We start from the raw sequence: 13168 nt of genomic DNA, 5'->3' as shown, positions 1-13168 counted from the left end.
GGTGCTCTTCTTTTCACGGGAACAAGCATGAAGCTAAAAACTACTGGTAGATCTTTTTACCATTTTCTAAACAGACCATGGAAACAACTATAATTATAAATACAGCTAAATTTTTACCCGATCTGAATATGTACCCAGAACCATCGCATTCAAAACTGGCATGTTTTCACTGAGACATAATGCACTCTATTTACATACTAGAGTAAGAAATATTACCGCGTTAGATGACTAATAATTTGAAGAGCACGATTCGCCGAAATGAAATGATAATATTTAACAAATGATCGAATATTAGGCGACAGTGATAGATATTCTTAGATTCGATCAATTATTTTTGAATAAGTACTTTGGGAGGGAATTGAGGGTCGGGGTTTCGGAGTCGTGGCGCAGGGACACAAGTTACACACTGTAACGCGGTTGTGGGTTCGATTCCCAGTTGGTGCAGCATTGCGTGTTGAGTGGCGAAACTCAACGCCGCACTTTGCCTTTTTACCAAAGCGAAGAACTAAAATTAAAAATTAAATAAACATCGTCATCAACGCCAAAAATAACTGTAAAACAACGAAATCCACCAAAAAAAATATATTTACTTAGAATTTAAAGAACATTTCTCTCGAAAAATAAATATAAGAGATAACCCGGGATTATCTCTATTAGGGTAGGTCACTCCTTGTTTGATACCGCTCATATGGCTCACAGTACTGCGAATTCCGTCTGAATGACTTCATTTATTATTCGTCAGCTTTCAAGACAAAACAAAAACTCCTACTTCTACCATTTGCTTTTTTACAAACTTATATATGAATTAGGTACATTTTCAATTCCTATTTGGAGAAAAGAAATATTTAATATTTTTTTATTTCTTCGCTTTGACAACGTAGAAGTTAAAATGTTGGTATCCCTAATTAAAATACAAATTTCAATGCTAGATTTCGTTAAGTAAGTGGTAACTTCTCACGTCTATTTCACACAGAAATGGTAGAGAAAAAGAAGGAGGTAAACACTCGGATATACAAAGGTTTTGTTGGGCGTAGTGCTTGAATTTCAGAAGTTCTTTTTTTTTAAAGTCATTGTCCATACAAACATTTGTCTTACGGATGTTGATTGAAAGTGAAGTATAACGTAATAATCTTTTTTTGGGCATTTTATCTTATTACTGACTTGTTGAGTGCCAACATAAAAAAAAAACAACAAAACCACGGCACGGCAACATAGAAATAATAAAAATAAATAATTTTATTTTCTACTTCATACAAATTGAATAAAACCAGTAGTACGGGCAGAATAAGTACGGTTTTCTCGCGATAACCCGACAGCGGTCACGCGTCTATTTATAAACGGCGCGCCGGCCACTCACTTAATGTTCTCACCAGAACATCTTATGAAATATGAATGAATATAGCATACGATTTTTGTGAACTTTAAAGTATATTTTTTTTAAATATTTTCAAGGTAATTTGACGTTGATACTGCGATTTTTATCATGATACATCTAAATAAAAGTTTCCAGTATTTCCAGGTCACTGTTAATCAGCTATATGACGATTTATAAGTAAGAACACCCAACGTTTACAAGTTAATTTTTTAGCTTTCCCGACTTTCTGCTGAATTCTAGAGGCATTGCGCGTTGAGTGGCGGAACTTAACGCCGCGCTTTGTCTCGAAACAAAGTTCTATTAATTTATAAAATAAATAACTTTAATCTCAATTATTAAAATCTACATAGAATTCCGTCTGTCAATAAATTTAACCTCTAAAGATTAAAATATATTAAGAAAATAATAGCATTTACAAAATCTCAATTAAGATATACAAATAAGATAACAAATGGTCATACATATGTATACAGTGGGCGGTAATGTTACGAGAAAACATTACCTAACGTCCTAACAAGTTGAAGTGGTCTAGACATTGTAAATTGTAGCGGACGGTGCTTGGGATAGATTCGCGGCCACTTGTACCGTGTGGTGTGTTTCCTGGCTTAGTGGAAACGATGGCAGTTGCAGGTTCACAAGAAGTTAGTTAACATAATGTAACGCGATGGTTTTTAGTTCGATACCCAATATACGAAAATGTGAAGAGTGGAGTAGGACCTTATTAGAAATTTATACTGCACTACTGTACGGATAATGATAAAAAGAAAGCTTCTATAAATTATTAAATGTTTTTATAACTTTCGCACAAAATAACTGTTGAGGGTTCAATTCCACACAAGGAAATTATTTAAATTATTTTTATTTGCCAACTTTGGTAATAAGACAGCGTGGTGTTGAGCTCTGCTGCTTAACACATAATGTCTCAAAAACTCGAAAAGTGGGGAATGTAGCGTCATAATACCAGGTTCCCTCTGCCTAACCGAACTAAATATACGAGATAGAACGTGAAGCTACATAAAAAGAATATATCTAAAACAATTGGAAAAACAATGAGAGAAATATTTAAATAAAGTGTGCTATCTGACACACCAGTCAGAACAGTATTTATAGACTGAGATCCGGCCGTTGAATCCTGCATAAACGAGTTTTCTTAATTAAACCTATATTAATGAATAATACATGATTAGTAGAACAGATTACACCTGGGTTGCCTAGAAGAATCCTGCCGCAATCACCTTTAATTACATTTTTTCGTAACTCGTTTTTGGAGAAAGTTGCACCCATATGTTTTTTATATGAATCGCACATCATTTGAAAGATAATCGCATAAGGAATTGGAAAATTAAGGGTTGCCAGCTCTCAGTCTGCCGCATGTCTAGGGTTGCCTGGTTTAAACATGTAACTAAATGTTAATAATTTGCACTCATGTGTTTTTTTAATGAATTATATATCAAATTAAAGCTTATTTTTTTCTGAACACTATAAAACAGGGTTGCCTGGAAAATTTCTGCCGCAAACAGGGGTTGCCAGCGTTTGAAATATTTTATTCCGGTTCCGTTTGACTATGAGAATAGACGATGAAATGCGCGGTCTGCCTTATGTTTTAAAGTAAAATATTATATAATAGAAGGTCAATCTTAAAATCAATGTTTATTCTAATTGTTCACCTGTTAAATGATGATTTTAATCATATTAAGTACACGCACAAACCTATTTAAAAATGAAATCATTCCTATTTTTCAAGTAAAATAATAATCCATAATATTGAGTCTTCGCAAAATTTATTTTATAAATAATAATATTTAGTTAAATAACCCTTTTAAAACAACTAAATTATCTAATTAAGTAAATGTTTACAAATATCGATCTACTATAAGGTATTAATTACAACATGTTTCCTTAATATAATGAGAGGTGACAATTATTGCGGATATTTTTTTATTAATTAAGAAAATATGGAAAATTACATTTCAATAAACAATCTCTCTCTCTCTTCGCCCTCTGCTTATTTGATTTGACAACGCCGTCCGTATCCGTAGAAAGAACTATGGCGCCCATCTTTTTGGTACGAATATTTACGTTTTTGCAAAGCAAATGAAAACTATTCAACTAATAAAAACTATTAAAAAATATAGATAAAAAAATGTCGCTAGCAAGAACTTGTCCGTCTATGCTGATAGTTTTTAAGCCATTTAGGTCTGAAAGAATTATTCTTATAATTATAATAAAGCGTAATCACTCACTCACGTCCCTAACTTAGTGTAATCAAAACTGAGGCAATTCCCACGGCCACAATTGTCTACATTTTATTAAACTATATAATATTAAACATTAAAGTATACTTCAACTTACGTTTTGCATTAGAAAATAATTAAAAAACACTTATTTATATTTTTGTTTTAAAACAATAACATAATTTTACACTTTTGGAGAGATTCCTTGTTAAATTCTATCACATTTTCACTCCTGCCACACAAAAAACACGTCTTCATTTTTGTCAAGTAAAAACGTCTTTACTCCAAAACGAAAGGTAAATAACTAAGTAATATGCTCAAAAACAACTCATTTGGCCATCTGCACTTTCATTGCATTTAGAAACAATACATCTTCAAAAATAATTTTATTGCATTTGGTTTGCTTTGTATCGCGCCGCAAAATGTTTATCTATAGTAAAACATAGCCAACTAATTGATATTTGCCGACTCTTGGTCATAAACCGTAAATAGCGTTTATTAGTCGGCATTACTGTCGGATTTTCTTCGAATTTATTTTGCTAACTTAGTTTCGTTTATTATAATTCTTATTATATATATTTCTTTCCTATGCAAATTATTAAAAATTGCGTGAGAAAAAAAAAATTGCGGCAAGCGTTGTCAAATCAAACAAGTAGAGGACGAAGAGAGAGAGAGAGAGAGAGAGAGTTCATTGAAATGTATTTTTCAATATAATTAATAAAAAAAATATCCGCGATAATGGTCACCCTTCATTATATTAAGGGAACATGATGTATATGTATGTATATTAATAGTTTATAGAAGATCGATATTTGTAAACATTTATTTAATTAGATAATTTAATTGTTTCAAAATGGTAATTTAAATGAATAAATAAATATTAGTATTTAGAAAATAGATTTTGCAAAGACTCAATATTATAGATTCATTATTTTACTTGAAAAATAAGGATGATTTCTTCTGCCTTTGCCTTCTTCTTTAAATAGTTTTCTGCATGTACTTAATATGATTAAAATCATCATTTAACAGGTGAACAATTAGAATAAACATTGATTTTAAGATTGACCTTCTATTATATAATATTTTACTTTAAAACATAAGGCAGACCGCGCATTTCATCGTCTATTCCCATAGTCAAACGGAACCGGAATAAAATATTTCAAACGCTGGCAACCCCTGTTTGCGGCAGGAATTTTCCAGGCAACCCTGTTTTATAGTGTTCAGAAAAAAATAAGCTTTAATTTGATATATAATTCATTAAAAAAACACATGAGTGCAAATTATTAACATTTAGTTACATGTTTAAACCAGGCAACCCTAGACTTGCGGCAGACTGAGAGCTGGCAACCCTTAATTTTCCAATTCCTTATGCGATTATCTTTCAAATGATGTGCGATTCATATAAAAAACGTATGGGTGCAATTTTCTCCAAAAACGAGTTACGAAAAAATGTAATTAAAGGTGATTGCGGCAGGATTCTTCCAGGCAACCCAGGTGTAATCTGTTCTACTAATCATGTATTATTCATTAATATAGGTTTAATTAAGAAAACTCGTATATGCAGGATTCAACGGCCGGATCCCAGGGTATTATGTCGTCATACTGCCACACTCCACGCCGACTGTAAAATCGTTTACAAGGTGTATAAGTGTTATAAACCTGGTGTCTTTGAGTGTATAAACGTGCAAATAAAGTGATATAAAAGTAAAAAATTAAAATACACGAAAGTGAATTATTATTCTGCTCAGGTTTTTACAATTATTTCAAGTGTTTTATAAAGTACGATATAAAAGAGTCGTCATTAAAATAGTAATTAATAGTTCAGTTTTACGGTTACGCTTTTTAGGGTTCCGTTACTACCGTTACCGAAAGGAAAAAACGGAACCCTTTTAGGATCACTTTGTAGTATGTCCTTCTGTGCTTTTTTCTCATGAACGCGTGAAGTTAGCAATAGTGCCCAATCTTCTGCTGAATTTTCCAGAAATTTCGTGTTGAGTTAATACTAAATAAATCATTCTTCCAAATGGGAATCGACCCCACAACCATCGAAGATACCACTGCACCACGACAGCCTCAAAATCTAAGCTTAATCATTAACTATCATTTAAGCTCAACTTACCATCAAACCGCTTAGCTTTCGAAGACAGTATATCAGCGAGCTTATTAAGCTCACTGCGTAAAGCCCCTTCTAGTTGGGACCGCGCTTGCAGGGTGAGCCGTGCGCGTGCGCCGGCACCGCAGCAACCCTTGTTCAGACATAGCTCGCCGGCATCTGGAAAAAATGAAATTACCATTTAATTTTTGTATAGAAATATTATATGAAATATCATATTAATATTACAAATGTGAATTTATGTTTGTTTGTTACGTTTTCACACGAAAACTACTAAATAGATTATCGTGAAACTTTGTACACATATTCTTGGAGGCATTATGTCCTAAAATAAATTTAAGCGAGTGAAGCGACGGTTGAATCTCTAGTAAGAGATACGTAAATTTATAATCTATTCTGTACTAACAGTCTAAAACTAACGAATTTGTTTGGTATAACGCTCTAATCTCGGGAACTATTGATTCTAATTGATTTTTTTTTGGTGTCGAATAAATCCATTCCTCTGTAAATAAACCTAAGGCAACCTGAGTGTAATCTATTAACTGACAGTTTAAAAATAAACCTAGTTAACTGCTGAAAGCTGTTACTAACTTACCATTTATCTCGGAGGTAAGTTGCAATAATTATAGATGTCGTATACTTATTTTATATTCCAGTTCTTAACTAAGGGCTAACTAAGCGGACCCATTTTTCTTTGCATTGACAGTTTTATGAACAAGCTTAATAAAATGTTTCAATTGAAACCTGTTGGGCAGCGGTAAATTTATTCATAGAGAAATTATTATAATAGTTGTCGCTGTGGTGCAATTGGCCCTGTTGGACGTAGTGGGTGTGGGTTGGATTCCATTGGTTATTTAATCTAAACTTTTCTGTCTTAAACTTTTGATATATTTATAGAAAAATGTCTAGTGCAGTTTGATTTCTTTAATAAACAAAGAAAATAAATGATACGCTACTGTTGGGTTTGTACTTATGGGTAGTTAAATTTTAGTTATTTTCTAGTTCATAGATTGATAATAGAAAATTTATATTATTTCATATACTTAAGAATAATTCTAAAAAAAAATATAAGTAAAGTAAGGGACCTTCATACAGCCACTCTAACACAAATTATCAGTATAGTATTTGAAATGACTTCAAGTATGGACGTTTCCTCCCCAAGTGACGTAATGCAATAAAACCCCACGGACGGATGTTTAAACTTATTTGGGCCCCGAAGTCACCCCCTCGATGGGACCCTCATCACTAACTGATGTGCGGACTCTATAAATATCTATCTACCTATCTATCTTTCTTTACCTACCAAATTATGTTTGGTTAAGTTACATATTTGGCTAGAGGTAAATTTGATAGCTTCACAGAGCACATAGGACTGTAGTATTAAAACACTCGTTCCTATTAAAATACTGCCTTTCCCCAGTTTCCACCCAATTCTTAAGGCATTGCGTGTTCAGTGGCTAAATTCGCCCCACCCCAATTCAAAATGTACATAACTAACGTGAATACATTTTTTCTTCAGTTTTACGCTGTAGTATAGTAGGCTATGGAAATGGAACTAACTGTTGAGACACTCCTTTCTCGCTCTATTAGACGTTTATAATTGATCAATAAACTTGACTGCGTGCCTGTGTTTCCCGTAAACTACTTACGTCAGTGGGTTTTCTCAGAAATTGAATCTCTCTACCGTGATATTTCCGAAAAGTTAGCCTAAAAATATTTATTGTAAATCTTTCAAATTTCCTCTTTGCCAGAGACGATTTAAAATGCACTTAGAAATAATTATTTTCTTCCAGACAATTCTAAAGTTGTTTATCTTACTTGTATTAACAACATCAATATTACAGATTAAATTTATAAACTTCATATTTGTTTTTTTTAATACAAATCTAGTACCTCATAAAGATCATTCATCATTCCATGATGTTTAAAAAAAATACATTTTTTAGTTTCGCACTTCTATTTCTATCGGGGTAGCCAGAGAAAACGGATCGCTAAACCTTAGGGAGGATTCACATTATATTTTCAGTCACGGTTCTTCTTCAATCCGATCACATTCTGTTAAAGATATCCTTATTTGAGAAGTAATGAGAGTCAAGTTCCGGTCCAATCACGCATATAAGAATATTTGTCATACAAGGATATGCAATCATACCGACATCGAACCCTGACTGTTTCCTGTATACTTCTTTTGCTTGTCCACTCCATCACGAGGCAACCAGCATGAAGAGGAGAAACCTCCGAGGAGTCCTCATGCTTTTTACGTGACCTACCAAGTATCATCGATAAAAATAATATAATTTATAACGAGTAAGTTTCTACGCTCATTGTCAATATCACAAAAAACACAATTTCCATTGTTTAACAGAAACATTATTTGGAACAATAACGTCTTAATTAACGCAAATCCTTTAGAATTTCGATAGCGTTATTGTACGAGGTCGTGCTCGCTGTCGACGACGCGGGATAAACCGGGATACAATCTACATAATGTTATACGATTTTAATCGTTATGCGGTGGTAATAAAGTTTGACGTGTTCCGTATAATATTTGTGGGGGTCAATCTCAATTAAAATTGTAGTGCAAGTTAAAAGTGATGATAGGTTTGATAAATACATTAATTTATATGATTATTTTATATTAATTCCTATAAAATAAAGAGGCTGTCGTCATGTTTGAAGGAATTATTATATGTATTTAAATTATATTAATTTAAAACTTGACTTTTTTTTGCAGAGCCAAACGCACCACTTTAAGAACAATTGTTTTGAAAGTAAACTCGCAACTAATTTAGGCGCGTCTATTCACATACATTGCATTTCAACTAATTAATTAGGTTAGCTATACTAATGGGATAAAAAAATAAAGTTTATATTTATATTTCACATATAGAAAGTTAGCATATTGAGGTTCCTGACTTAAAAAAATCGTAATAGTATTTACAGCCGTTGTTCTTCAAAAAACGGTTGTAATAACTAACATTCTTTTATTTAGCGATTAAATAAAAGAAAAACAATATAATTACTAAGGTGATAAATAGACGGAGTGTCTTAACTCTAACTTCCCCCTGTCTGCTGCGTGCGTGATACAGCATGAAGCTGGCTTAAAAGTGCAAAGATAATAAATATTATTAATGATAATAAATAAATAAAAATTGTAGAGTCCTTTACTTGTACCACACCAGCTCCACGGATACATAGGGCGACAGACACGGAGCCACAGGCCTTTGATAATATAATATTTACCGAATCTGAAGGGACGTGACGAATTCGAGGGGCTGATCTCGCTTTACGATCTACTCAATTGGTTTTTAAATGTATGTTGCTATTATGATTTTATTTTACGGCTTCTCATTTTGTATGGTGTGGACTGTGGAGTGAGATCGTTGTGGTGTAAGGGCGTAAGGGTGTGATGGTGGGTTCTATCCCCACTCGGGGGGAATGAATAATTATTTATTAATATTTTCATTTCTTTGCTCTAGCACCAAGGAAATAGCTCAGCGTTGACTTTCGCCATACAGTCTCGAAATCTTCGGCCGAAACTGGGAAACGGAGTGTTTTAACCCTTTTTTCTCTCTGCCGTAACATGTATTGGTTTTATAAATACAAGATCCTCCATAAGTTTTGTAAAATCAGTAAACATAAATTATATTAAAAGTTCGTTTTATTTTCAAATTAATTAAAACACGAAGTATCAAATCTTCTAAACAAATTTAACATCTTCTGGGCCACCGATAAAGCTGATTACTGTCAAAAGTAATATCATCTTAAAAATCAAAACTATAGGAAATAACACAAGCAATTTCAACTTTAAACACTAGATATTAAGATTCATTTTAGTACAGTTTATATGTAAAGGTATAAGTTAATCAAGAACGTGTAGCGTGGGCTCACTGATAAATCCTAATCTTCGTATGTCTTTATCAGTACGGGCGCCATGTTGGACGGGGTTACTTGGAAACACTGCCTAAAATACATATTATATACTATATACACTATTGTATATTCCTAGATATTTTTAAGTGTTATTTATATTTCAACGAAGTGCGATGTTTAGTTACGCCTAGATACGCAATACCTTGAAAATTTGGAGTGGGAAACGGAGTATCTTAACACTAAGTTCCCTCTGTTTATCCTGATGTGCAGGTTAAAATTCCACATAATATATTTTATTCTTGATGACAGGATTGGTCTCTGGATGTTGCTAAGTTTCAAAATCTGTCAGTCAATATCATTCAGAACGTATAAACTATTAATTTCGGTTCCCGCTTTATCCCGCATATAACAGGATACGCAGAGACAATCTAGTATTAAAAAATAATCCACAGTCTGGTAACTGGTGGAACTAAACGCCGCGTTATAATGAAAATATTAAAGTAAACAAATTATTCATAAACGTTTCTATATTAAGAAAAATATTTCCAAGTTAAATATAGATTCATATTCTTAACTGAGGCCACGTGGGACACCCACCGCGCTATAACACTCACGGCAAAGCTTAAGTAAGCTGGCGGTAAAGCAATTAATCATTTTTATCAGTTGGTTACAATATAAACAAAGATGAACAAAGGTTTTAACAATGGTATAAGAATTTCGTCGCTTAATATGAACGTATAACTTAATTGTTTAGAATGCATGGAAGGATTCCAAAAGGTGCGGCTTCAAATTTTGAAACGTGAAAAGCATGGGGATATGTATGAAGAGGTTGATGACGGGGGACGAGGTGAAAAAGGTATGCAAAGACTTCAGCGTTTGGCTCTCCATTTTCTCCATTTCCATCCACTAGGGATACAGCGGAAAACAAAAAAAAAATGAAATATCTACAGCGTAGTGGTGAAAGCCTAGAAGTCTGACTCTAAACACGACGTTTGAGGGTTCGATTCAAACAGAAATATTTTAATTGAATCAGTTCTGATAAAAACCTCACGTTAAATTCAGTGGAAAATGGAGAACGGATGGGTAATGTATGAATAGAGAATGGAGTCTGGACACTAGTTTGCCAGGTTCCCTTTGCTTACTCTGCTATGTGCGGGATACAGCGTGAACATACTAAAAAAAAAACTATTTTAGTATACACAACAACACGCGGGAGAAGTACATCTTCATAATGTAAATACCAAATTAAAAATTCCAATCTCAGTTTAACATGTAAATGTACCTATCGTCTCTATCATCGACATTCGTAAACAAAGCGAGTAACGAAAATAGGTCTGGTACTCTGGTATGATTTAGTATGTCGAATGCCTGGAGCTGTTTCCACCCCCGGCCCCGCTCTCTTTAATCTCTGCTAGGCATGATGTTGAAAAAACAAACATTTCTGATTATATTAAACATACTCAACAGTGTATGCGAGTGGAGGATGAAAAATGGTTTTATTTTTTTTGGAAGAAAATTATAAATATAGATGTCTATACTTATTATAAAACTGTAAGCGGTCGGTGTCTGTACACGGAAGATATTAAAGAAAATCTATGTATTATTGGGGAAAGTTAATAGTGTAATAAATAAGTCATAATTACGTGTTCATATAATCCAGATATAGCAGGGCAGACAGAGGGAATCAAGTGTTAAAACACTACCTTGCCCATTTTCCGCGAATTTCTGCAGGCATTGCGTATTAAATGGCGGAACTAATCGCCGCGCTTTGCGTCGACACCAGAGCGAGAAAATGGAACTATTAAATATTTCATTTCTTCAAGTGGAAATCGAACCCTCAACCATCGTTCACAGTCACACACTTGTGCCCCTGCGCCATATCTGGTCTCTACATAAATAAAACAAAGTATCACATAAAATCACGTTATAATCACGCAAAGTTTTGACTTTTTACAATCAAATCAAATATGGCGACGATAATGAGAATCACATACAAACATTCGTACATATCTCAAGCGATCCATCAAACATTTTAAGGTCAATTGTATTAACGGATAAATGCATATATTCTGTGGTCATTTCAAATTGGATTACACAAAAATTAAATGTGATATCATTATTATTGTAATTTCGCTGTCATGATATAATTGGGGTCAGTTTAACTTAAACAAATATTGCGTGTATTGAAATAACTAAATGTTTGTGAATTAAACATTAGGTTTGAGGCCCTAGTGGCGCGTCGGCTGCAAACGACATAGGAGAGGAGAATGGAGTGATTCAACACTACCTCTCCTTACAACACTTAAAGAAAAAACAACTTAAATTAACTGCAGTGCAGTAACTGCAGTAGCAAAAGAACGATTGAGATAAAGTCAAGAACTTAGATATCACTAGGCAACCAAACGCGGCTTTGCCCGCTTAAACATAATGTTATATTATAGCCAAATTATATAACTCTTTTACCCATGTCGATCATGCCTATTCTGATGTTCAAGCCGTAAATAAATCTGGTCAGTAGTTTTTGCTTGAAAGTGGAAGAAACATGAATCCATCTTTAGAAATTTTCACATTTATAATACTAGCGGCCCAAACGCGGCTTCGCCCGCTTAAACTTATTGTTATATTATAAAAGAATTCTTAACAGTAAAATAATAATAATTTTTTTAACATAAATTGTAACCATTGTGTAATACTCATGTATAAGCCATATAATTGTAATTTCATTTAAATCTGTTTAGTAGTTTTTGTATGAAAGTGCAACAAGCAGCACTTTTACATTTATAATATTAGTAATATAAGATTAGTAAAATATATTTATCCAGACATAGCTTAGAATAGTATCTCAGAGTGCTATATTGTACGTAATATATTTGTTCCACGGCTAGACGAATATAATTGCACTCCCTGGCTCCCCTTTCCATCAGTTTTGATTGCGTTCCTTTTGCGAGGGAAAGCTCGGTGCCTCCAGGCAATACTTAGATGGCCTTCTGTTTTTTTCTATTTTTTCTTATTTTCTTCTATAGTAAATATAGTCTTTGAGGGGTCATTTTTTTTCATTTCAATATGAGTTATGAAAAAAGTATTACGTTTAAGAGAAATCGTTTTGGTAGATTATTTTCTAATAATTTCTCTATATATTAAGTTCCAATAATATTATAATGTTTGATTATGGGTTTCCATTAGTGGAAATGAAATATTTAATGATTTCATACAAAGCATGTTCCCATGCTACTATTTTAATACTAGGTTCCCAGGTTCCTCTGCCTACCCTGGTATGTGTTACAGCGTGAAGCTAAAAAACCACCACTCACCAGATTTAAATTATAGAAAGATCTTATGATACTGTTAAAACTTACGTATAGTTTGTAAATCAAAGTCAGTTTTGTTTTCACTATAAGCTTCTCATTAATTTTACGTTTTTTTAACGTTATTTTTTGTATAAAAAACAATGTAATGTAAATTGTAAATATCGAAACAGGTGTCGCTTAGTAAATATTTACTCTAATATAATTAAATACATCTACAAGCTAAGTTGCATAGAAAAACCGTATTTCCACGCAAATACCTAGGGCG

The 13168-nt window shown here is 33.2% G+C and overlaps 1 protein-coding gene across 1 annotated transcript in view; it reads right to left on the bottom strand.

The window, feature by feature from the left end:
* The window catches only part of dlp (glypican dally-like), an 83064-nt gene that overhangs the window by 26371 nt on the left and 43525 nt on the right, over window positions 1–13168 (bottom strand). The window contains exon 2 of the mRNA XM_085192784.1: window positions 5729–5881. Coding sequence (XP_085048910.1) covers window positions 5729–5881 — 153 coding nt within the window. The remainder of the gene's footprint in view (window positions 1–5728; window positions 5882–13168) is intronic.

The sequence above is a fragment of the Heliconius melpomene genome, chromosome 11 (assembly GCF_056956725.1).
Source record: "Heliconius melpomene rosina isolate 202511_hmr_F chromosome 11, ASM5695672v1, whole genome shotgun sequence".
Classification (NCBI taxonomy): Eukaryota; Metazoa; Arthropoda; class Insecta; order Lepidoptera; family Nymphalidae; genus Heliconius; species Heliconius melpomene.
The sequence above is the reverse complement of the archived record's forward strand: the minus strand, read 5'-3'. Positions and strand labels throughout refer to the sequence as shown.